Consider the following 25,198-nt stretch of genomic DNA (forward strand, 5'->3'; position numbering starts at 1 on the left):
TTTTCACAATTTGCATTTACCACCCTATTGCTTGTACAGTTTTATCGTTACACAAAATCAGTGCAACAAAACCTTTGGCCAGGGTTGGCTGATTTTAAATCACTGATTTAAATCTTCATTGAATTGCTTACTTTTTAAAAATACATCACTGATTTAAACCATTTTTGCTATTTTGTACAGTCTCTCAAGGAAAATATGTGAAAGTTTGTTTTTAAAAAATGTTCCGCAAACATTTTGAATATTTACTTTTTATCTGTTTACATTGGATTTAAAGGTTTCAGAAGGAGTAAGACAAGCTTGTGTCAATAGGTCATGAAAACAAGCTTAACTGTTTCAGATGATGCAGACTAATATACTCAATGGGAATTAAGCATAGCTGAACAGAGTTTGGCTTGCTCCTGGTCTACCTTTCTGAAACTGGTTACACTTCTATTACGTTCGACATAACTCGGTGATGTTTAGTTGTTTTAGAAGTAATTTTGTAACCAGAGCCTAAGGCCAGCATGACCCGAGACATTTATCAGTGTAACTCTGTATATATTACGGCAATGCTTTCAATTGGTCTTATGTGTCAGTGCTGTTATTATGATGTCTGGAAATTGGTTGTACCTGTCTGAAGAGATGTATGTTAAAGAGTTTATAAAATTCAGTGCTAGGGTTAGGTTAGAAGAGACTTATTTTCTCTTCAGGTAGCATCTTTCTGATAAAGTACCATAGTTATAGTTATACTAAATTTTTGTATTACCCTTCTCTGTTATTCTGTTATATAATTGACAGGTCATTGTTTAAATACTGTATACCTCGGTTTATTACTGTACTTCTACTTTACATACAGTACAACGTACATTACTTAAGAGTGGAGATTAAAATATATATCTTATTTCATATACAGGAAAATAAATTTGGTTTGGCATGTAACTTTTCACAAAGCATCACTTGCAGCATATCAAGAATGTTGAGAATATTTGGAGGTAGAACTACAACTATGGTACCATTCAAAGTTTTCCGCAGTTTAAAAAAAAATTGGATTTAACTTAAAATAAAAAACCGCCAACCCTGCCTTTGGCCCCTGTCTATTTTTTAAACTTAAAATACACAATTCTTAAGACGTAACAATGAAATCCTATTTTAGTGTTAGGATGTAGCAGCTTTAATGAACCTGTTTTAAAAAAATATTCCAGGTTTTCCATGGAAAATAATCAGCATAAGATAAACCAGTCCCTTGGTGTCACTGTCTACATGAATGGAAACGTTCCAGATTATAGAAATCAGATAGAAAATAGGCCTGTGGATAACTTTATTTATGTTCTGACTGTTTCCCTAAAATATGTAGCAGTTTACAAAAAATAGTGTATAAGGAATAAATCTGGTGACATATTTCCACTACCTTGGGAATAATCCCCAAATCAAAAATCTTACTTTGAGACCATTAACAATTTTTTTTTGGATGTCTTTGCTAAAAAATGTAATGCAGGACTTGAACAATGCATATTAATAGCTGTACCGGCCTGACTCGATGTTGAAGCAGAGTTCAAGAAGGGAGGAGAATTAACTTCAAGAGATTAAACCGTGTGTATGAGTATTGCCTCCGATATTTTAAACTTTAAGAAAAGGAAAGAAAATAACCTAGGTTAAAAAAAATCAGTTCTGATATGTAATTTAAGCGCTTTTTACCATAAGTGTTATTTAAGTTTTATTGATTGATGTTTATTATTCTTAAATAGAGGAACTTTATGGTTGAACTGAAGTCAGATGCTTCTTTGAGCTTCAGGGAGCATTTCAGAACACAAGTCTGTGGGGTTTTGTTTTATAAGAATCCTTAAACTTTCTTTTCTCAAGGAAAGGGCAAAAACAAGTGTTGTATGAAGCATGGGTGTTTAAATACTGCAAGACATTCGCAGGCACCCCCTACTACCCCTGATTAACCCTTAACGTAGAGACTAGTGTGTGAAAATACATTTACGTCTCGGGTGGTTTGAGTGTACCAAATGGTATTTAGAAGATGCTGGCTGGAGATTTTCAGGAAAAAAATATTTTCAGGTAAAATTATTGATAAAAAAGAGGTGGCATTTGAACCAGTGTGGTAAGAGTCCTCTCTTCCCACTTCTGTTCAGTGGGCAACCTAGTAATAGGATATTTTATTTTATTGTAACAGGTGTCAACAGTTAATTTTATGGCACTATGACTTGTACTTCTAACTACAAAAATGACCAATTTAGCTAAAGTCTGTGTTTTACCCTTTTTATTCTTCAGTAATTTGTCTTAAATGAATACAGATGTAAGAAATAAGGTTTGCAAATTGTATCCATGCTGTTCAGCTCTTGCTTGCCCTGTCTTTAAGAGCCTTCTGCTTTGAAGCCATTCCAAGCAACACGAAATTTCTTTTGTCTTGACATCGACTCAAATCAACAATGCTGAGTTACACTACAGCTGACGTACTGGAGCCAGTATTTGTCTACATCTCTTAAATGTAAAAGTGTACAAAGTTGGCTCAAGTAAAAGAAATTCCGGTTTGAAATAATTTTGATTCACGGTGTAATATAGGCAAGCCATCATTTTTTGTCTGGATTTGATCAATCAAAAAAATAATGTTGTTTTTTGAAAGCTTAAATGATCACAGGTTTGAATCCTTATGAAAATCATGACAGACTTTAAAGGGTGTGTATGTCTGTATACACATGTACAGTAGTACATGCACTCTGTAATGGCCCCAAGTAGTTAAAATCTGTTTGTGCTTGGATTCCTTCATAGCTGAGGTATGAGAAGGGTAAATCAAGGTTAAACTGCTGCATTCAACAGATTTTATTTTCTAAATCAGCTGCAGCTTAAAAGTTTGTACTTTTTTCTACTATTATTTGAACACTAATTGTAAAGCAAAAAGTGGAAATTCAATGTCTTCCAAATGTATTTCCAGAGTGATTTTTTTTTAAGGACAGCACCTCAGTCTTATGAAGCAGAAACACCCTCACCAGACTTGTGAATATGAAGTGTAAATCTGTTTTATTTTTGTTTTGTTTTTGAAGATCAGTTAGTGATCTCAGTGACAGAATTAAGCCAAGTTTGTAATTGTATGATATTTACTGTAAGATGTAGAACATTCAATAACTATTAAAATCTTTCCCAAAAAAAAGCCTGGTTGTTGTTTTTTTTTCTCCAAATACCCTTTCATTTTCAAGTGAATGTTTGAGAATGATTTTAAAGAGGACATGCTGTTTGTAGGGAAAAGAACCTCCAGAGGGTAGAAGCCTTGTTTTGATCTTTCCTTTCCCATAGGATTTAATATGCATCAGGTTTCTCTAGTCCTGCTCCTGGAGTTGTATATGACTTTCTGGTTTCCATTTATTCCATTTGAGCCTTTTGACTTAATTGGGCTTAATTACTCAATTAACATTCAGCTACTGAGAGAGAGGGTTTATACAACCTGAAGAACTGGGTCACCAGGAATGAGTTGGAAACATGCTGTTGGGAGGAGTTTTCTTTTTTTTTTATTTTGAGGTCACCTGTGTGCTGAAAAGAGGTCCTTTCTAGTTTTAAGGTTTTTTTATGCTCAAGTACAAAATTCGGCATCTTTAGTTTCTTTAATGTGTCTGGCTTAGCTCCATTTCAGTTTATTAGGCTCTATGCTTTCACGATAAAGCTATCAAGTTATTTTAAAAATATTTTAGTGGACTTCTGATAACTTCCTATTGGAGGGGAGGGGGAATTAAGGTACAAGCTACCAAGTTTCCTAAAAGCAATATAAACTGCTGAACTGGATTGTTAAAAAATCTTACCTATTTCTGTGAGTTTCCAAAAGATGTCACCTGGATTTGATTCTCTTCATCTGTTTCTTTGATGTGTTGATACTTCTGTGGTATTGGATAAATGGATAAAAAAGTTCTGCATAAGCTGGGAATGTGAGGGATACCCAGTGAAAAATGGGCGATTATTTGAAGATTTATGGTATTTAGAAAAAATATATATATATTATACACAGCTGAAATAGGGCTATAAAAACCCAATTGCTGTATTATATTTAGTGGAGAGAACTAGTTAAATAGTAGAGAATGATTCACGTTTGAGTAACGTATTTACTATTTGTAGAGTTTAATTAATCGCTCTGCTTCTTGTAGTAAGGCTCCCTCATCCTTTATTAGAAAGTTGAAAAAGGTGCTGTCTGTCAGATGAGATGTAATACTGTCCTGACACTCTGTGGTTGTTAAAAATCCCCAAGGCGTTTTTTGAGAACACCAGGGGTGTAACCCCAGCATCCTGGCCATATTTCCCTCTGGACATTACCAGTCAAGGCCTCCTAATAATCCCCATCTATGAACTGGCTTCATCACTCTGCTCTTCTCCCCACTGATAGCTGGTGTGTGTTGAGTGTACTGGTGAACTATGGCTGCTGCTGCATCACACAGGTGGTGGTGGAGGGGAGTCGTCATTATGTGTAATGTGCTTTATAAGTGTAAGAAATTATTATTTCTAGTTAAAAGTCTCGGCAACCTATAGTCTGAGGCAGACAGCGCAAGGCAGGACCGTGCTCCTGACAGGATTTTAGTCTGTCGCGGGACACTCGCACACTGACACATTTTGGAGAGGCCCTTGAGATTGCCAGCACAGTATCGCAAGCTGGGAAGAAGCTGAAAACCCATGTGACGATGGGGAGGACATAAACCTGCCACACAGATGGCTGTATCCCGGGGTAAGTGGTGGGCTTTGCAGCACGTTCTCGCGGTTCAGTATGTAGTTTTTGCCTCTTACTACACCTTCTGCATTAGTTCAGCGGTGGTGTGGAGCCCGTGACAAGTTTAGGAGGTGGTTGTGAGAGGAAGGCCGCCTTTTCCCTTTGAGTGTTGTTCAGTTTACACAGTTAACACCTCATTATCATGAGGTATTACCTCATGATAATACCTCCTTTTACAGTCTTCAAGCGGAAATGGCTTGCATAATGTTTTAGTGATTGTTTTGTAGACTTCCTCCTGTTTGTCAATTTGTGGTGGGTTTGTTATGTAAGACACTTAAAAGGTATTGTTTAAGTCTCATACTTGTTACAAACCTGTTATGCCCTTTGTTTTTTGAATCTTCAGTGATATCCTGGGATTAAATATGGGTCTGCATGTCATCAAGAATGTTATTGTCTTTTAGTATTACGTGTTTACTTCTATTGGCATCTCAATACTTTTAAAAAGATATTCCCAGTCCTGTCTTTAATGTTCCCCCCGTCTCGTCTGTATTCTTTTCAAGACATGTTGCTTTGCCATGAGCTGAAACTATTTTAAGTTAATTGAACTCTGGAAAATGGCATGAAGGATATGGAGGAAGATTTTGGGATAAAGAGGATGTTTCTGTCACTCTTCCTGAAGGTTTTCTTTCCATCCTGTGGGTTTAATGATGTGACTGGTTTTAATTAAAAGCATCCTATTTTTTTTGTAAAAGCATGATAAATACACCCATAAAAATAACACTGGGTTTGATGGAAAAAGTAGGAGTTGTCGATTTCAAAGTTTGCAGTAATGTGTAAATGTTTGCTTTTGTCATTTATTGCGATCGCTGTCACGGGGGCAGGAAATAGTTTAATGCATGCTCCACCCTGTCCTGTTTTCCATCAAGGATTAAAAACCAATAGGGAACTTCCTGTGAGGCCAAGCAGGAACAGGTCGCCTGGATGCAGGTAGAATGCTCTGGTCACGGGTTTGAGCCTTTATCATGGCACTAGGATTGTGTGGATCTCATATCCCATACCTGGGGCTTGCTAACATATGGAACTGTTGGTGAGGGATGTGCATGGCTGGTACATGGTTGTGTTGCCTGGGATATAAGAACGAAAGAAAGGTTACAAATGAGATGAGACCATGCTGCCCATTTGTTAGTAGTTTATTGGTTCAAGGATTTAATTCAGCTGCAGGGTATCGGCTTCAACAACGTCTAGATAGCCTGTTCCATGCTCACACAGCTCTTTGTGTACAGAAGTGCCTCCTGTTCTCTGTTTTAAGTGCATTTCCGCATTGTTTCCATTTGTGTCCACTGTTCCATGTGTCACAGTTTATTCTGAAGAAATCCACCCTTGGCTTTATCAGTTCCTTTGAGGATACTTTGAATATTTGGATTGGGTCTCCCCTATTCAAGACTGAAAAGGTTCTGTTATTTTAACCCACACCACACATGCCTTGAAGTCTCACAATGCAACTGATTGCTCTTCTCTGAACTTAGTCCCGAACAGCAATAATCTTTCTATAATGTGGTGATCAGAAATTGGTCACGATTTTCTAAATGAGGCCTCGCTAGTGTGTAAAGTATTTTTAGCATAAAAGTCCTTCATCTGAATTCTACACTTTTTGACTAACATTGTTTGTGTTTTTGAATTGATTCTCGGTATCTAGAAAATGTCCCAGGTGTGTATCTAGTCTTGAATTTGATCTAAATCATTTTGAATTTCATTTGCTAATTGTGACTCTGTTTTGTTCCCCTGCTCTCTGTATGAAAGTGGTTAAGTGTTCCTATACAATTTTTGTAACCTGCATTATAAGTCTGTGAAGCTCACTGTGACAAAGGGTGCTGTAGGAAATAATTGGTTTAATTTTTTAAAAGGAAGAAAAAAGCTTACAATATATTCAACATCTGTAGTATTCAGAGTCAACAGTTAGGCCTAGTAACAGTGTTTGTTCTCTTCTTATTGCTTGTTTGTCATTGTAAAGTCACTGAAAGTTATGTCAACTCCCAATGTATTCATCTGAGAGTTAAGTTACCTGGATAAAACAGGAAAGACTGTTACTAGAGAAGCCTTCCAATGGTTTCTTTATTTAAAGAATACAAATACCCAGCCAATGCAGCATAATAAATTAAACCTTAAAGGTTGGAGAGATGATATTTTTACTACAGACATTTCAGTTAAAAACATTTAACACAGATGGAAAAACGTACAGCACAATGTCTAACCAATAAATACAATTAAAACCATTTTTTTAAAAAAGACCTTCACAAACGTACAAAAAACAAAAATGACTTGTAAACTATACAAAAATGTTAATGTAAACGGTCTCGCCAAAATTAACTCCCACAGATCAGTGGCATTTTTCTGTTTTTTTTTCTGTTCCTTTAAACAAAAGAAAATCAGTACTAAGAATACTCATCCAGGCTTGATTCAAGGAAGGGACTGTGACAGGAAATGGAGATGTCGAAAGCAGCGTTTCAGGCTGATTTGTGCTCACGGCAAAGTAAAGGTTGTGAGACTTGGTAATATTATACTGTTGTTTTGCACATTCAGTTGCAATAAAGCAAAATAAAGCACAATCTGTCTCCTGTGGCAGGAACTGTGTCTTTTTTTTTTGCAGCAGAAAGTCTGCAGCAAACACGCCTTCAGCGTCAACAGGTATCCAACAAAAGCATGTTAGCTGGGAGACATTACTTCATTCATCTTTTCTCTCTCTGTGTTGTGTGGTTTCTCTTGAGAACTTTTATTTCCCTCACTGACGTTCTGAAAGGAAGGCTTAAAGATATCCTGTTAACTACCCCTGCATCTCTGTTTCAATAAACGCTTACGTTTTGCTAGCCAGCATAGCGAGAGGTTTAAAAAAAAGCAGGACTGCACTGCGACATTAGGAGGTAATTAATCAAATCCATAGTGCAGCAGGGGTGTTGGACTGCAGTCATGGCGGAGTGTCTTCTGTAGTTTGTTTGAACTTCAGCTCCGCAATAATTCAAATTTTTCGGTCGGCTGGGAATCGCATTAAAGTCCTTTTTTAAAACCTTTTCCCAGCTGATGGTTTAAAAAAAATGCACTTGAATGCCGGTGCAAACAAATCTTTTTGAAGGCAATGGGGCAGGGTGTTAAATCTGCATCATTAAGAAGATAATTGGACAGGTTAAGTAATAAGGAGCTCAGATGGAATAAAAGCCTCAGCACAGCAGCATTCAGAAGAACAGTGTACTGCTGTGTTACATATGAAGAAAGTCCCAGGATAACCATCACTGATCCTGTCATAAATTAGAAATCTGATCAGAGGCACTGAACTGTGACAAATTGTGCGCCACTTAAAAAATGTGTATGTTAGGTAGTGGTAATGTTTAAGCTTCAGATTATCCTGGATAACTAGATATTTTCTTTTTAAATGTCCATACACTGTTACAGCAATGCACATGCATGTAGCAAGGCTGTTTGCAGCTGGATACAAATAGTCCATAGCTCAGCCTTCTGAGTGAAAGCCTTCCTAACCCCTGAGTCTAAGCCTGAATAATAATTTTGACTCCTATACCTCAACTGAGCTGTACTGGTCCCACTCTGTTGTGATTACGGCCTTGTTCCAATTTATCCAATACTGATACTTAGTATGCAGGACATGTTCCATTTTTTTATACTGTTTTCCGAAAGTGCATTCAATGTTATTCACAAAGCCTACAGTTTGAATTTTAAGAACTGGAATTCACTCTAATCTAATGAAACCAGTAAATGAACAATGGCTTTTTTTATAGTTTGCCGATTTTTTAAAGAGAAACTCAATTTTTAAATATTTTTAGAAATTACTTTTTTAACATCAGGGCTGAATAACATGCAAGTGCTTGTGCTGTTGATATATGATGTAGAATGTTTTCAGAAAGTGCACCGACCGCAACACTGTAGTGATTGGGAAGCACGGCAAAATAATTTGTTCGTCAGTCTCTTAATTCAGAATTCAAAATATAGCATTTCATCTTTGAGTCAATTAAAAAAATAAAAAATAAGCTTTCAGGCCAGGCCATGGAAAAATCCCACTGCTGCGTCAAGTGTTATGGGAATCTTTGTCATTGTCGCTGCATCAGGTGTCTCCTCAGGCTGGCGTTTTCAGCTCATTTCTCCTGCACACTCCTTGCTCCCAGATGTGTGGCAGCAAAGCAGAGTTCTCTTCCAGCACTCGGGTTGCTTCTCCCGTTAGATGTTCACCTGCGGAGAGAGGGACTGCTGAGTAATGGGAACAAGCATAGTCATGGGACTCGCCCCTCATCTCCTGGGGTTGAGGGTGGGCATGTCTGGGTCTGCCTGAAACATGATGAAGGAGAGTTGGAGTCAAAGCCCTTTATTGCAGATATTACCGTTTCTCCCTAAGACGGTGAAAACACAAATCCTGAACCTTTACCCCAATTACAAAAGGTTCCCCCACCCCGTAAGATGAGTTTGAATGTTGAAATTAACGTGGTTTGCCTGTGCTGAAGCAGATGGCAAGATGTATAAAAATGCAAGAGTATTCCATTTCTGAGCTTTTTTTAGTTAAGAATCCGTAATTTCAAGGCCATTCGCAAGTGTTTGCACACACCATTAGCTGAACTGGATTAACAAGAGGACAGCTAACAGTATATTAACAGTATAGAACATATATTTGACTTAAAGCACACTAAGTGGTTTGAAATCAGGTATATCCTGTAATAGAGTATCTTAGACACTTAAAAGTGTCCAACAAGAATTATTCACAATTTCCTGACTACACAATAGGTTTGAAACAAGTAGTCAGTGCTAGCTAACTGATTCATGTCTGTTGCAGTTTCTTTCCTGTGGGTGATATTGCAGACTTTTGTTTGCATTGTTTAATGAAACCATTACGGATCTTCTATTGGCATCTTTCCAGACAATTTCCAGACTACCTCCTGTTGATCCAACTGGGTGAGGATGTGGAGTAAATGACAGGGCTCCTGAGAAAAAGAGTGCTCAGAAACCTCAGCTTGTTTTCAGCTCAGTTTTGCTCACCGTCTTCTTACAATGTGTGTTTGGCAGGATGCGGTATTTGAAGTTTATTTGAAGAGATAAAATGCAGTGTAGCAGACGCTTTAAATGGTAGTTTCTGTTAACACTGTTTGAATAATGCAACCCACAATTACAACTTCATTTGTTTAATCCTTGCATTTTCATCTGCATTTCCTGTGCCTACTAGGCTATGAGGTAACGGTCTAGTCTGATTAAACTGACGTTTGCTGTTTTCTCTTCGCTAAAATCAGCTGCTCTCAAAAATGCGTATGCACATGTGTCGCAAGAGCTTTTCTGAGACTTGTTTAAACTTCGGTTTAAACAAAAACGGCATGTGTTGTAGCCCGTCGGATAGATTTTAAGCTATTGATTCTGCTGTCTCAATGTCATTCTAGTGCTCATTAAATTTAATAGACAAGCCCCTTGCAGAGTTAGTCTATTCAAGTAATGGTTTCAATAAAACTGCACCATGGATATATGTAATGTGGAACACACAGATATCCCTAGAAAATTTGTTCTAAAGGGTGACAATTTTCCATCAGCTATTTTGCTTGGAACACAGTGACTGGCACATTGGTGATGGCAGTGCCCTCTGTGAGTGCCGTCTTGATTCCTGAAAAATGCGTTTCCCATGTTGCCATAGAGCCTGTACCAAATTTCATTGCTCCAAGATTTTTATGATTCGGTTATGAATAGGCCAACTGACTCTTATCACATGAAATGGCCAGAAAATTAAGCCTCAGGAAAACAAGCTCCTTCTTCTCCATGAGAAATGTATTACGCCTTTGAAAATTGTTCTTGAGGAACTACCAGCATGCCATTTCTTGGTTTTCCACAGAATAGCAGTTCATATTTCAACAGCCACTCATATGGAAATTTATTGCAATTCACTGACCAGCGGGGTCACTCTAGCAGCTGAGTCACTGGCCAGCCCCCACCAGCAGCCGCCGTGTCTTTATTAAAAAAAAAACCGAAGCCAAAGCCGCAATTTTATTCAAAGCAGAACCAAAGCAGAGGAGCAGGGCCGAGTTACTGCGCTACACTAAGCGAGTATTGGAAATACGTCAATCAGCGGTTAACACCCAACCACCACCACATTACAAAACTCTTCAGTTACCTTTAAATAACAAGATTAGTTTCTCCCAGTCTTATGACAAGTTTTCGGTCCTGAAACGAGGGGAAAAAGCACCGAGTTATGATGGAAGATGGACCACAGGCTGAGAATTAAATTCACAGTCAACACTGAGGGAAATGGTTTGCTTTTGGCACACATGAAAAAAGAAGCAATGTCACAGTGTAGGCCGTGCGGGGACATCTTCTTTAGAAAAACAGACTTAGCATTATGCATCTCATTAATTTGGCTAATCATAGCACTCGTGTAGCACTAATATCTTTTGTGGTCATTGACGGAAATTTTAGATAACTTGACAGCGATTTTTAAGGGAAAGAAAGAGGAAGTGCTTCAGCTTTAATAAATACAATGAGCAGGAAATCTGCATTATGACTCACTGCCTGTTTTAAGTGAAGCCTGTTTAGCAGGTTGGGTTTTGTTTTTTTCCCATGAGTAAGCATTCATTGTATACGGCTTTTTTGACACCTTTCTATTAGTTCCCGGACCGGGAATTTATACACCTACTATGCAGATTTCCCAGTTTGCTCACCTCTGGCTTGCTGTCCCCGGGTTTCAGCCACTTGGTCTTGGGACGGGTCGAGGAGGAGCTGCCCAGCAGTGACTTCTCGTCGGCTGGCTCTGTGTGTGTAGTGTCAATGGAGTCCGTGTCACTCGACTCCAGAGGGGTGAGCTCGGCCAGGGCGGTGGGCTTCAGCTCGGGAATCTGGGCCACCTGGAACCTGTGGAACACACCGTTTACACACGGGGTTTACACACTCTGGGGTGCACACACTCAGCAGGAAACTGAAATCGAAAATCAGTTTAGTTTACTCCAACTCCACCATGGTATTTCCCCCACCTGAGCTTTATCTCAAACTTAAGACAGAGGGGGGCCAGAAACAGGTGGGCTCTTTTTATTCCCGGCTCTTTGTCTTCAAACAAACAAAAGTTGGCCGGCACTGGAATGTTGCCTTCCTAAACAACTGTGGTGCTAAACTTGTGTGGTTGTTTCGCAGTACTGTCATTTTCATCGCTTCGCAGAAGGCACTTCACAGAATTCAGTCCAACAAAAACATCCTCTGAGAAACCGTTTTCTCACAGGACAGCCGGATTTGGCAGAAGCTTCACCCCCTGAAAACAAAACCAGTGTTTACATTTCTGTGGTCTTCTACACCTTAGGGTCCTTTGTGAAGGTCCAGCTGGGCCTCCCCTTAGCTTTTGGCATATTTCATAGTGCTTTTGAATGACATACATTTTTTAACACGTCTCTGCATGGTAAGAAAGAGAGCCCAGGTGGCGCAGGGAGTCTAGGGTTACCTCACCTGCCCACAGAGAGAATGGTGATCTCGCCCGGTCGGCTGTTCTTCGTGCCCACTTTGGTGGTCTTACTAGTGTCGATGGGCATCAGGATCTCTGGCCATTTCTTCTGGCTGCAGCGAGAGCAGCAGGTGCCCGAGCATGGGGCCAGCCCTTGCACGGTGTGCAGGTGGTGCTGGTGAGGGCACAGCCTGGGCAGGGGTCGCAGCTGGGGCAACTGGGGCAACTGGGCCACAGGAGGGAACCTGGAAGAGAGGAGCAGAGAGCAACAGTGTTATAACAATGCTGACAGCTCCCAGGTACGATTGCGCAGCCCCCCAGCTCACTGGACAACAGCTGCTCCACCAGAGTAGCGCATTACTCATCTGTGCAGGCAGCAGGCTTATGAATAGCAATGTTATGCAACATGCAGTGCGGATGCAGATCACACTTGTTTTTTGTAATAGGCGTGTTGGGATTTTTTACTCTGGCCTCTATCTATAGACAGAAAGCCTATCTGTTTGGCATGAGCGCACAAAATAGATTGGCCTTTTTTCACATTGGTAGAAAATGCCAAAAATTCCTTTGTGTTTTGGGGGACAATTTAGTAATAGGAAGGGATTTCTCGTAGTATTCTGTCAGTTTAGAGCAGACTTATAAATAAGGATTCAGTCACGCTAATGGAAAGTGGCCCAATCACACAGAAATTATACAGGGGCACTAAACTAAGGCACCATTTGTGAAAGTGTGGACCTTTCTATATTTCAAGATGCAGTGCAGGTGACCTTAAATTACCCCATACAGTATTAAGGGTTTGTTTTGCGGGAAAGCAGTAAAACTAACAGCGATCTATTTTTAAAGGGAGATTTGTTCGTAGTGTAAAATCCAATTTAAAAAGGTTCAGTTAGATTTTGAACTTCATCTTAAAACTCGTCACCTATGGCACTGCAGCATGAAATGCCCTATTGTCCTTTTGCCAAGCAACCTGTAATATTTTCCGCTTGCAACAATAGTCCTGGGTGCCCCCCCGAGTGCTGCGCAGGGAACAGACAGAATGTGCTAGAAGCGCCTGGTACATGAGCCTGCTGCCATAGTGACCACACTTTCACGAGCTGGTGAATGAAAGCCTGGCTAACAATAACAAATTACTGATAAGAATACCTCAACCTGCTCCGATTTGATGTCTGAAGTGTATCTTGAAAATGGTGCTCTCAGTTTTCCTTTTGTTTTTGTACTTTGTTTCACATGACATGAGTTTTAAGTTATTCTTGAAGCAGACTATTTTGGCCTAGAATGAGCAGAATAGGCAAAGCCTCTCCCACAGAGATGCATTTTTCTGTTAATTTGCTGGTGTTCACTTATATTTCCTTCATTTCAGATTTGGAGTTGAATGGCATTGTGTGTTCTTTTCTAATTGTACTGTCTAGTCTAAGAAAGTGGGGGTTTAGGGATATTCTAGATATCTTTCAGCAATGGGGTAGAAGTAAGTGCATTGCTGGTCAAGGATTTATCCTGGTTTTCTTCACCGTTCTTAAAGTACAAAGCCATCTGACAAAACAGCGAGGTAACACCTTTAACCCAAGTTGCTGCTCAGATCTTGCTTAAAAATTGAATGGTATACAGCTTGTGTAAATAAATACCCACGCCATTGTCTGAGGTTAGTATTTTTATGGTCCTGTGATAAAGCACTTGAATCAATAGCATGTTATGGAAAGGAGAAAAGAATCCCTGAAGTCTCTGATTTCAGGTTGGTTTTGGTTCATGAACAAAAAGAGAATACAGCTATCCATGTCAGACTCAACCTTTTCCCTCCGGTTGTTACCATGGTACTACATCTTCTCTCACTGCTACAACTTTCATGGCAATCTGTAAACCTAGATCTGTCTGAGCTTTGATAGGTATTTGATACTGAAATACTATCTGCATGTTAAAGCAGAACTCCTCTCAGGAACATTAAAGATGTTCACACTGTGTCCAAGTGTTGTATTTCCAGGGGAATAAGAGTATGACTAAAATAATCATTTACAGTTGGTTCTTACTTGATGGAAGTTGCTTTACTGATGGACATCTGTTTGCTCTCATATTCCTTCAGCAGTTCTTCTAAAGCAGCAGCATTTTCTGAAGAAACAAATATGTTTTACTTTGGAGCTGTGACAGGTTTTACACATTAAAAATCAGGCAAGGTTCTCCCAGGCTTTAGAACATACCTTTTTTTTCAGTTATAAGTCGCACCAACACACTGATTGTGTCTTCATTGGCATCATCCACAGTGTAGGGGCAAACATTACCTGTAGGAAACAAGTAAAAAAACATACAAAACAGGCTGATCAGGATCTGGATTACTGGAGCTACTGGGGTGTAAAAACTGTGTTTCTACATGACCAGGCACTGTAGTAGAAGATACATATAGCATACTGAAAGTGATCCATGTCTTTCTTAGAGGCATCTGAGCTCAGGTTTTCAGATATACAGTAACATGATATTACTGGTCGCCTTGGGAAAATTAAAATATGACCGCACCGTAAGAAACAATCTACAAGAAGGTAGAAAATGCACTTCTTGTGACGGGAGACATCACTAGCACTGATGGAGAGGAACAGTTAACATCTAGGAAGATATACAGAAAAGCTGCAGGCAGAAGATAATATTTAAGCGTAAAACTTGTCTGGCAAGTGACGTATAATTATTTAGAAATCGAGGCAGGGAGTACTCTGAACTCGTGTCTTAAGCAGTACGGCTCAAGATTTTAATAGTGAAAAGTGGCTGTGTAATGGAAAGCTTTTGTTTATACGAAGGAAGGTCTGCTATATTAGAACAGAAATCGCCATGACAACCAGTCCGTTCCCACAGTTGCAAGAGGTCAGCATCTACGCAAGCTGCAGAATAACCCATTTAAGAATAATGAGAGACCTTTTAACGGTAATCCACTATTCAAAACAAAAATACTCTTGATTGTTATTTTAATCAATCCTCAGTCTCAATCAAGTCTCAATTTAAGCACTTTGTGCTTCCAATTCATGCTCACTAATTCAAATAAATAATGCAGCTTTCCCAGCAACAGTACATTAGTCACTATATACCAATGTATAGATTATAAATATAATAATTTGACAAAAAATTGTCCCTCAATTTTCTATGTAAGCAAATACTTTCCTTCCACAAATCCTTTGGAATTTTTTTCTGATAATGTAAGAGCACATTTTAAGAAATAATATCTAACAAAAATAAAAGGTACATTCTCACATCCATTTGCAAAATAGGATGCTTACTTCAGGAATTTCCAATGTAGCTCTTTGACATCCAAAATATGCTAAAGAAGTATGTCCTTTCTATCCTTCCTGTTTAAGACTTAAGGGAAAAAGTCACGAATACATTTGCAGGCTGATGGGGTTCAAGAGGAAAATCATATTTTTATATAAACTGAGCTTGAAGACACAAGAGCAAAGCAGAAGTGCAGATGAAAAACAATGTTGTTTGAGCTGTATACCTACCCTTGACCTTTCTCTTCTAACACTAACCTGATGTTGCAGGTTAAAGTATATACTTAAAACAGTCAACAGAAATGATAATAAGCTTCCACGATTACTGTGTGGATACTGCAAACAGATAATAACAATTTTGTAAAAGGTGGTTGAGGTCTTTTCCTAGAACCCTGTCTTATTGTGCATGATTTTCCTGTGTGTTATAAAGTTTGCAGTATTGGCTTGAGTATTTACATATCAGTGCTAATTAAGAGCTTATAGCATTGTTTCTATATTATTTTGCTTAGAGTCTTGAGAAGTGTCCAAAAGTGGTACCAAGAACAATCATTACAGAACTGCACAAAAAGAGAGATGTCAACCAGCATGGATACTGTACGCTGAAATCAAAAGATAAAAATGAAATCTGTCACCCTAGCACTGTGTGAAAGGACCCACAGTGTCAAAGAATTGTCAGAGTTTCCTCTCATCTTTCCTGTGTCTCTGTACTGTATGTCCTGCAGCTGTTTTAAATACCTGAACATGACTTTGCCGCAGTGTTCCTCAGAAACGCAGTAAACAGCAACTTTATAAACACAATGGAGCTGTCATCAAATTTATGCCCTGGACTGACCCCAATTGCAAGTCATGTAGAACACACAGTACGCACGCCAACAGTACTGAAGCTAAAGCTATTGCCTGACATTTTGTTTCACCTGAAGCTACATCGTAGAGAAACCAATGTTTTCTTTAAGGATACTAGACTTTTGGTTATAGCTTGATATCAGCTGCCATTGTTTTATTAAAAGGAGTCATTATTAAGCATCATTTAATTATTTACTTGGATGATAAGTGGAAACTTGAGTAATGTCTTCAGTGGGACTTCTAGTCACTCCAGATAGCTTATAGTTTCACAGGAGTCAGCTGATACTTCAGACATGCAACAGGAGCTGGGGTGCTTACTAAGAGAAACCGCACTCTTTAACCATTTAACACTTGTTCCATTTATGACTACTTTCTTAATATTTTCTGTTTCACTAGGAAACATTTCCATAAACCAGTCATTTCCTGACTTCTGCGTCAAGAGGGATTTCCGTTATATTCACAACCCTGTCCCATCTTTTCCTTAAAATATGGCCTCTGCCACCCTATTATTTTTTGTGTGCTCTGTTTATTTTTGAATTTCATGCTAAAGTCTAAAACTAGTGAAAAGGACAAAAAATAAATTCCATTAAAACAGGGGTGGTTCAGGTTGCAGGGCTGTACCCAAGCCACTCCACCACTATGAATTCCTCCAAGGGCTTTAATTAAAGATGAGCAGTTGAGTTATTCATCACAGCATGCCTCACCTGTTCCAGCAATGCCATAAAGATCCCCCCTCCCCACTGCCTTACCCTGCTATACCAACCCCCCGATCAAGGATCAAAACTGCTGTGTCAGCAAGGCAGGTCACAGCATGAGTAATCACAAACAGCCAGTCTGCACATTTCCATTCAAATATATTAACTTCATAAAAGATCTGTAGGCTTTCTGTAAAAAATGACCAGTTTTGTATTGTCAGCTTTCCTAATGTACAGAATACTGACAGATTAGCTCATATGATGTGTTTGTCTGACATTAAGCAACATTGCTTAAGCAAAATTGAGAACGCATAGCTAACAGAGGTGATCTCAATGAGTGCACTGTGTGATTATACACAAGAAAATCTGATCAGACTCCTCTTGGTGTTCTTCATGTGCTATCATATCAACCATCTATCTAATTTAGTCTAAACACTAACATGCTGTGGCCACCACATGGTGCACTAGAAAAAGTAAACCCCCTTTACTTAGCATGTCTGGACACTGGCATGCTCAGAGTCATGAGCTACATGGCTCGTCTCCAGATCCTCACCATGTAAGAACCCCTAGTAATCTGATATCTGATATGGGTTGAGATTCTCTAGGAACAAGGTAGGGGAGTTCTGTTGAAAAAGTATCGAAAACGGCAAATTCCACAACAGTGACGTGAAGCACACAGTTCTGATTCACTCTTGTGAATGGAAAAACAAAGAATGATGGAAATATGAAACACAGCATAAAAAAATTTAACTTCTCTAACAGTGGTTTTGTTGTGTCCTGGACATAGGAGCCTAAGCCTCTTGGTATCTTGGACTTCCCCATTTGTCCCTTAAAACAACAAATCTTCAAAACAGAATTGAAGTAGAGGCTAACATAGAGGCAGAAATATATTTTAAGAACATTTATAGTGAAAACTGAAACAATTTGGCAGCAGAAATTCAGTCCCAATCAGTCTTTTGGATAAAAATCTTTTTCTGAAGTGCAGCATTAACAGGAATCTAAAATACATGTTACAATTATTAAATTTGATGAGTGAAGGCACAATTCAGCACTCTGTTTCAATAGACTTTTTTTTTGTCAAGGTTGTTTGGTCAGCTGTTCATTATTAAATACTGATTTTTTTTTTTAGTTTGCTTCTGTGTGGAACTTTTTGTGTGGAACAAATATATAATTTCAAGGGGCACACATAATGACCTTTGAGAAAACTATTAATTTGCATGTCTGGTGTTTGTTTTACTGCAGCTGTGGTTGCACGATTCATTAGAAGCACAAAGAACAATTGATTATAAATGGAAAATCCAGATAGTGCCACTCATTTGTGCCTGTAAGGTAGTTTGGCTTAATGTGGAAAATGGACGCTATTGCAAATGTGCTGGGAAAAAGGGACTGTAGCCTGAAGAGGCAAATCTACTAAAACTACACAAGTCTTCTTACTTTATCTCTGATATTCATATGGGCCAGAAGGTTAATACTAAAGCTTAAAAGAGAAAACTATTTTGGTATTAGGATGCTAACCCGTATCAGGTATTGACCCTTTGAATATCACATCAGTACATTTCCATTGAAACATATTGTCAACCTACTGTAAATTGAAAATGTATATTCTAGGAACCTGTAATATTGGCCTAAACAACTAGAACCTTCAGCCTCCACAATATCTCTCCTCGCCAAAGCAAAGGTTGGACTTGTATACGTGCCACTCTGTTAAAAACACCTGGATTTATCCCAATGCTTCTGTCTACCATATTTCTTGAACTCAATATACATTTTGTGCCCACATGAAAACAATACTTTGTGCTGTAAGATGCAATTAATTCCAACCTTTCAGTTCAGAGGAGCCTGTAAATCATTCTATGGTTATTAACCCAACAAGCCAAAGCATGCAGAGACTTAGACCCGCCAGCCTATGACTGATCTCAATGTAAAACCTTTGGAAACGGAAATATCTTGCGTGCCAATACACTGAGTGGGAAAACCCAGCTAAATTCGGCGGCCTTCTAAACAAGTCATTAATCTTTTAATTGCAACTAAAGCCACACTGTTGTCGCTGTGAATCGCAGAGAAAAACGCAAGCGAATTTCAAGCAATTGTCGCCCGGGCTCTCATTCCTAACCCCCCCAGATGATTGGGTTTTTCTTACCGTCTTTCTCCGGGACAGGCGCCTCCTCATCTCCGCCCTCCTTTTCTGGCACGCAGTGGTAGCCTTTCTTCTTCAGGATGTTGCAGATCAGGATGCCGAGCAGTCCCATCACGCAGAAGATGGGCACCAGGGCGAACACAGCGTACTCGGTGGTCTTCTCCTCGGCCGTCAGCGTGCTGGTGGAGTTGGCAGAGCGCTTGCCCGGCGTCTTGGCGGCGCTGCTCCCAGCACTCCTCGGCAACCGCGGGCTGGGGTTTGGAAGTCCTGCGGCAGCCGAAATGTAGCCGTGACTAAATCAGTCGCACTCGCCGACACTTGACGCACACAGGAAAGGTGCTCGTTTTACAGCCGGACAGTGACAGAATCCCACTCGCCCACGTACACAGCACGAAAGAAAAAAGCAATTCAACACTTAAATACAATGTGAACGATGTAAAAAAAAATTGTGGGATCAAGGCCCATGACTAAATGCCTCTACGACGGACGGTCACCTACAGTACAATACTCTCGTTCCGGAAAGCAAGTTATTTATTTTAACTGGAAAAGCTGATTCGGTGTTTAATAACCAGTAAAAGAAAGAAAATGGACTTGCCTTCACAAGCAGAAGTTCCTATGGGTGCCAACTTGCAGCTCAAACAAGGGCTGAGACCAGAGGGGTCCATCTGACTTGAGTAGAACCTACATGGCCAAGTAAATCCAGGTCATAATCGGGCCTGGGAATAGCCCCACGCATCCATCTACCCTATAATTACCAGCAATGTATAACTCGCGTATCAATAATGGATTTTTAACATTTTTTTATTTAAAAAAAACTCCAACACATTATGAGAAAAATCAGTTTAAAATGAAATGAGTTCCTGAACCAGTGTGACAAGTGTAACCAGTGTGTTACAAACTACCAGTCCACTGGCTAAGCCCATTAGAAATATATCGTTTTAGAAATACACCACACCAATAGCTGGGTATTTGCATTTTTGTTCTTCTGCTTCATTGATTTTATTCCTGCTGTACAACATAACAACCCATTCATATTTCCAACCTTTAAAGTACTTCCTACAGTGCACTGATCACGTTCTCTCTCCTGTATCATGATAACAGACAGCAAGCCTGAAACTATTTTTTAAAGATCTTAATCATGCGAGGCTACCATAAAAAAAACTATTTCATAACTGGGGTACACATTTTTTTCATGTGGTCAATTTCTTTTTACCACAGACGCTGCTCTGCCTATTTCACATTGCATACCGATTAACTGGGAGTAAATTGCTTGTTAACGCTTGTTTTATGGCGATAAAAACACTCTGACATACCCAGGCAAGCATTCTCCACAGACCGTGTCCGTCTCCGCTGTCCCATGACGAAGGAGGGAGCGATTCAGTGTGTGACACTGGGTATGAGGCCTACAGGGCTCGGCGTCCAGCCTGTCTGAGAAGGTACCACCAGGACAGGCCCTGCACGTTGACCCCAGAGCATCCTCAAAACCACAGGCCTACAAATAAACCATCCCGAACAGCAGTTAGATTTTTAAAGCAAGAAAGTCAAAAGCTCCATAAAAACTTTTCTGCAAAGTCCTGTGCATCTGGCTTCATATTCTATAGACTGGAATATCGCTCAGTATTTATCTAATACAGTTTTTGTGGTCATGGGGCTCAATACATGGCGAATGTATTTTCGCTCGTAAATCCATACAGATTGTTTCACACAAGTATTTTATTAGGACATTAAAGAGATCGTAATTGGCCCGTGTACGTGTTATACACAAAAATAAACAATATCGGTACATCTCGAGTTATGTGCTCTTGCAATTCAGCCTTTGTGCTCTGAGATTTTTTTTGTTACTTGAGGGAAAAATGTCTAAATGCCAGCTGTATATCACTAAACTCGTAAAAGGCAATATGTCCTGACAGGGGAAAACAGGATGTGATTATGATAAAGGCGGGGGCGAGTCAGTGTAAACTGGAGGTGGAGCTCTTTGATCTCACCCGGTCAGGCTCCTGTCCCTGGGGGCAGGTCAGGCAGGGAACACACAGACCTTGGCTGCTCAGGACCTCTCCTTTCCCACACTGCAGTGACAGGGAGCCCCGCCAGCTCAGCATCTGCAAAGCAACAAGGGGGAGGGCTGTGAATTCTCCGGAGCCAAGCGCTTCAGTATTGCCTGAGTCCATGCATCGCCACACACTCTCTGGGTGCAGTTTTGAAACAGAGAGGTTATAACATATTTTGAGTACCTTCATCCTGCACTGTGCAATTTTGTTTTCACTTACTGGCTGAAAGATGGACATAATCCCTACTGCATCATTACCACCGACGGATGGTAATCTTATAAAAAGAAAACTGATTTATTTCATTTTATAGTTTGATAAGGATGATTCCGTTCCCAAACATCTGGAAAAAAAACAATCAGTCTTCAAAGATACCATTAAAATGAAATGTTATTATTTAATTTATTATTAGCTATTGAAACATCAGAGAATTAAAGATATAAATTACATTCTGAGTCAATCATCCAAAGATCTTCACACGTTTAATGTTGTACTGTTCTGTTTATTCTTTGAGAATATAATGTCTGATCTGTGTTATCAGTGTATCAGGTCATTCCAAACCCTCAAGGGCAGAGAGAACCACGGGCCCAGAGACTATGGGCACTCACAGGGAACACTATCATCAGCCTCACTGCAGCTCCCAGTAACATCCTCCGGAGAGCAGCCACCCTCAATCTCTTTTGTGAATCTCAGATTTCCCACTGAATTGGCGAATGTTGAAAGGCAGCACATTTCCCGAGAGTCAACAGAATGACGGAGAACTTGTCTTATTGTGCCATTGTCTTCTATCAATCATATCATGGATTAATGCTGGAATGAGTAAAAGTTAATTCCACACTGAAAAGTAAAAAGAAGGAACACAGAGATTTAGGGAGGTCCTTTAACCTTAAGAGACCTTCCTGTGTATTGTGATGATCAATGCCAGCCAGCTGCATTAACAGTGTTACACAACAGTCACGTACATTTCTAAAGTCCCCGGCTTGTTTTGATTGTGGTGGGCGCCCTTTTGTTAAGTTCACAAAGCAAAAATAAAAAAAAAATAATTCTCTCTCAGCAAACTGCTGCCGCGCTAATCGGGAGGCCAGTAAAAAACATGACACTGGGGGCCTCAGAAAGGGGTCTTAATTCCTTAAACACCCATTAAAAGTCAAAAGTCAGAAGATGACCCCCAGTTACAGTCCACTGCAAGCCCAAGTCCTTGTGTATCCAGGATAAAGCCGATTTAATTAAGTGGCGCTTACAACAGAATTAATTTGATTGTGCTGGAAAGGTCAAGGGGTATCAGCTGAGGCTGTCACTTCAGCAACGTCAGACAACGTCAACAAGTCTTCCCTCTGCTGTGAGCTGTGGTCCAATCCACAGAGCAGCTGTCAGGGAAACAGTGATGTATGTACAGCCCCTCAAAACCCTCTTTATATGCCCCCATATGGAATAAACGTAGGCTAACTGTGACTTATGTGAGGAGAAAAGAGTCAAAATAAAAAAGTGAATGCGAGACAAAAAGACTAACATTTTTGTTAGTGTGTTTTAGTAGGGTTAAATATGTAGCAACTGAAGAGGACTGACAAGATGCAAAGCACTGTAGTCTCCCCATAAACTATTGTAGCTTACTTACAGCTTTGAAATACCAATGAACTCTGTTGACCCTGAACCACATCATGAGATAGGAGCCTCAGATCCCTGTTAAAGCTATGCACAGGAGTAAGGCTACTCAACTTGCAGGATCTCCAGCTCAATCCATCGCACTATGTTGATTTAACCAGACACATATAAATATCCTCTAGTTTCCAATTCAAATAAATGAAATAATTGCAACTAGCTGCAGAAAAATTCTGAAATGGAATGGGTTTGTGGGGCTACAATCTGAGTAACCCTGCACTAATTAAATAATCCCCTTCCCCCAAAAAAGGGAGCAGTTAATTTTAAGAAGACATCAATTACATCAGAACACAGTGAGAAAAAAAGTATGCAAAGTGACCCCAGCTTTTACAGTTAAAATCTGGATCTGTGATTTAGCAAAATGTAAGTATTAAACTAAAGCATATACCCAGAGCTCACTCATAGAAGCATCAGAGAGATTCTTAACGCCTCAATCTGTATTCAAAACTCATGGCAGCAATGCAATATGAACGCAGGAAACTTACTGTGAGAAAGAAGAGAGTTGAACAACGAAGGTGGTTCCTCATCATCTTCAAGGTAATCTTCTATGACCATAAGATCTGAAAAGCAGAGAAAGGGGCAGATACATGAAGAAGGGAGAAGGTTATCTGACACAGAAAAGAACCCAAGTTTAGGACCTAAACCAGAGGTCAGAGAAATGTTTGTCACAAACAGAGCAGTACAGGTTTGCTATCACCCTAATCTTTAGTCTTCATTTCTCTCTTTAGTATGCATTAATATTATTTATTGCAAATTTTATGCATGTTTGGATAACCCAATCTTAAGATCCTCCACTTTAAACAGAAAATTTCCAAGAATAATGTAAAAATGTCTCACATGGTTGAGGTTTTGAACAGTACTGGAGTGTGGAAGAGTATTATGAGAGTGCTAGCAGAAGTCATTCAAAGATATCTAAAACTTCCCAGTAAGTGTGGAAAAAACTCATCATAAAAACTCTGATAAGATATACCTCTGCAAGGTGAAAATAAATACAGAACACTCTGGGGTTACAAAGGAGGAGGTGGAATTCCGTGTTTAATGGTTTAGTGGTTTTCTGTTTATATATTTATTTTTAGAAGTTTTGCAGGCAAGGTTATATTGGGATCTCACACAACAGGGCCTTAAAATAGAGTCAGCTCTAAAAAAAGAAAAATGAATCAGAACAGTGGCTTATGTGATTAGAGATCCATCCTACAGTGCCAATGCAACTAAGAAGCCCAATTGTTTGAGATGCTATAGCACCTTATTACTGACACCCCAGCAAATAACAGGTCCACAGCAGCCTCCATCTGAATGAACAGTGCACAAGTTGTCATTGCTTAAACATCTCCTCAGCCTGCCTAGGAAGATTGATATCAGACGTATAATTAAATGCAAGTTAAGGTGCTCAAACCATATGTCTCTGGAATGTTTGAAGTGCAAGTTAATACAGCACTTCCTAAGCATGCCTGTCAGGGTTTCACTCCAACTGGAATGGGTTCGAATCATGCAAATTGAACTGAGCAAATTGTCTGAAAGGCAGCCATCATTGCCCTGAGTCAAAGACAAAGATCATTTGAGGTAAAGCACAGCGAGACACCCTTTGGGCATTTATCACGTTACTCGCTCAGGATTTTAAATAGAAACTATTAACATTGGATATTGAGGATTGACATAAATTACAATCTTTCAACAGCAGCTTGTCTTAAAGGAAAATACAAAGTTTGGAATACTGTGATTTAGACCTGTGATACATACTGTGCATTAATAATGAAGCTTTAAAAATAAACAAAAATAATATTGTTAATTTATAAAAAAAAACAATTCATAATTCTTTTAATGAATCATCATGTGCCTAAGATGTGTAGTCTACAAAAAAACAACCTAATCAATGGAGAAAGAGAGTTTTTTAAAAACAGCTCATCTGTAGAAAATACAGGCACAGGGATTTTGAATGCCATTATTACTGTGAATGTGCATAAAATGTTTTCCTTCTAATGCTTTGTGAAAAAACAATGAAAGATTTGCCACAGAATCTCAGCCTGAAAGGAAAAGATGAATGAATGAACTTTGTTTTTAGCAAAATCAACTAATAACTCTGTGCAACTACACCTTAAAGGTTCTAAAAAGGACAGAAAATTCAAAACTAATATTAAATATATAGTTTGAAAAGAAAATGATTTTGAAATATACTCTAGAGAACTATATAAAACTCAATATTAACCTGAAAGAAAAATGAATCAAGGAACATTGTTACTGCAAAAGCTACTTGAAACTGTGCAATTGACCTGAAAGGATAAAAAAACAATATTAATACTAAATATATTTATTGAAAAGAAAATGATTTTGAAATATTATTTTGAAATAAATTAAATATTCTAGAAGAATTTAGCTGATGGAGGATATAAGTAAGATTTGTATTTAACTTGCTCACACACATACCGTATATAATACATATATTTATTCTGCAGATATTCAG

The 25,198-nt window shown here is 39.1% G+C and overlaps 1 protein-coding gene across 5 annotated transcripts in view; it reads right to left on the bottom strand.

Moving 5' to 3' along the window:
- Positions 1–6,754: 6,754 nt before the first annotated feature.
- The window catches only part of relt (RELT TNF receptor), a 29,726-nt gene continuing 11,282 nt past the window's right edge, over positions 6,755–25,198 (bottom strand). For 4 of the 5 annotated variants that reach the window (XM_015341464.2, XM_015341462.2, XM_069190075.1 and 1 more), the window contains exons 2-12: positions 23,226–23,300; positions 21,022–21,135; positions 20,350–20,528; positions 19,632–19,717; positions 19,040–19,303; positions 14,309–14,389; positions 14,141–14,219; positions 12,128–12,367; positions 11,356–11,545; positions 10,812–10,861; positions 6,755–8,899 (exon numbers count right to left, since the gene is read on the bottom strand). In XM_015341464.2, the coding sequence (XP_015196950.2) occupies positions 10,814–10,861; positions 11,356–11,545; positions 12,128–12,367; positions 14,141–14,219; positions 14,309–14,389; positions 19,040–19,303; positions 19,632–19,717; positions 20,350–20,528; positions 21,022–21,135; positions 23,226–23,270 (1,326 nt within the window). In that variant the 5' untranslated portion in view covers positions 23,271–23,300 and the 3' untranslated portion in view covers positions 6,755–8,899; positions 10,812–10,813. The remainder of the gene's footprint in view (positions 8,900–10,811; positions 10,862–11,355; positions 11,546–12,127; positions 12,368–14,140; positions 14,220–14,308; positions 14,390–19,039; positions 19,304–19,631; positions 19,718–20,349; positions 20,529–21,021; positions 21,136–23,225; positions 23,301–25,198) is intronic. The other variant, XM_015341465.2, reaches the window with a different exon arrangement.

This window comes from Lepisosteus oculatus, chromosome 5 (genome assembly GCF_040954835.1).
Source record: "Lepisosteus oculatus isolate fLepOcu1 chromosome 5, fLepOcu1.hap2, whole genome shotgun sequence".
Lineage (NCBI taxonomy): Eukaryota > Metazoa > Chordata > Actinopteri > Semionotiformes > Lepisosteidae > Lepisosteus > Lepisosteus oculatus.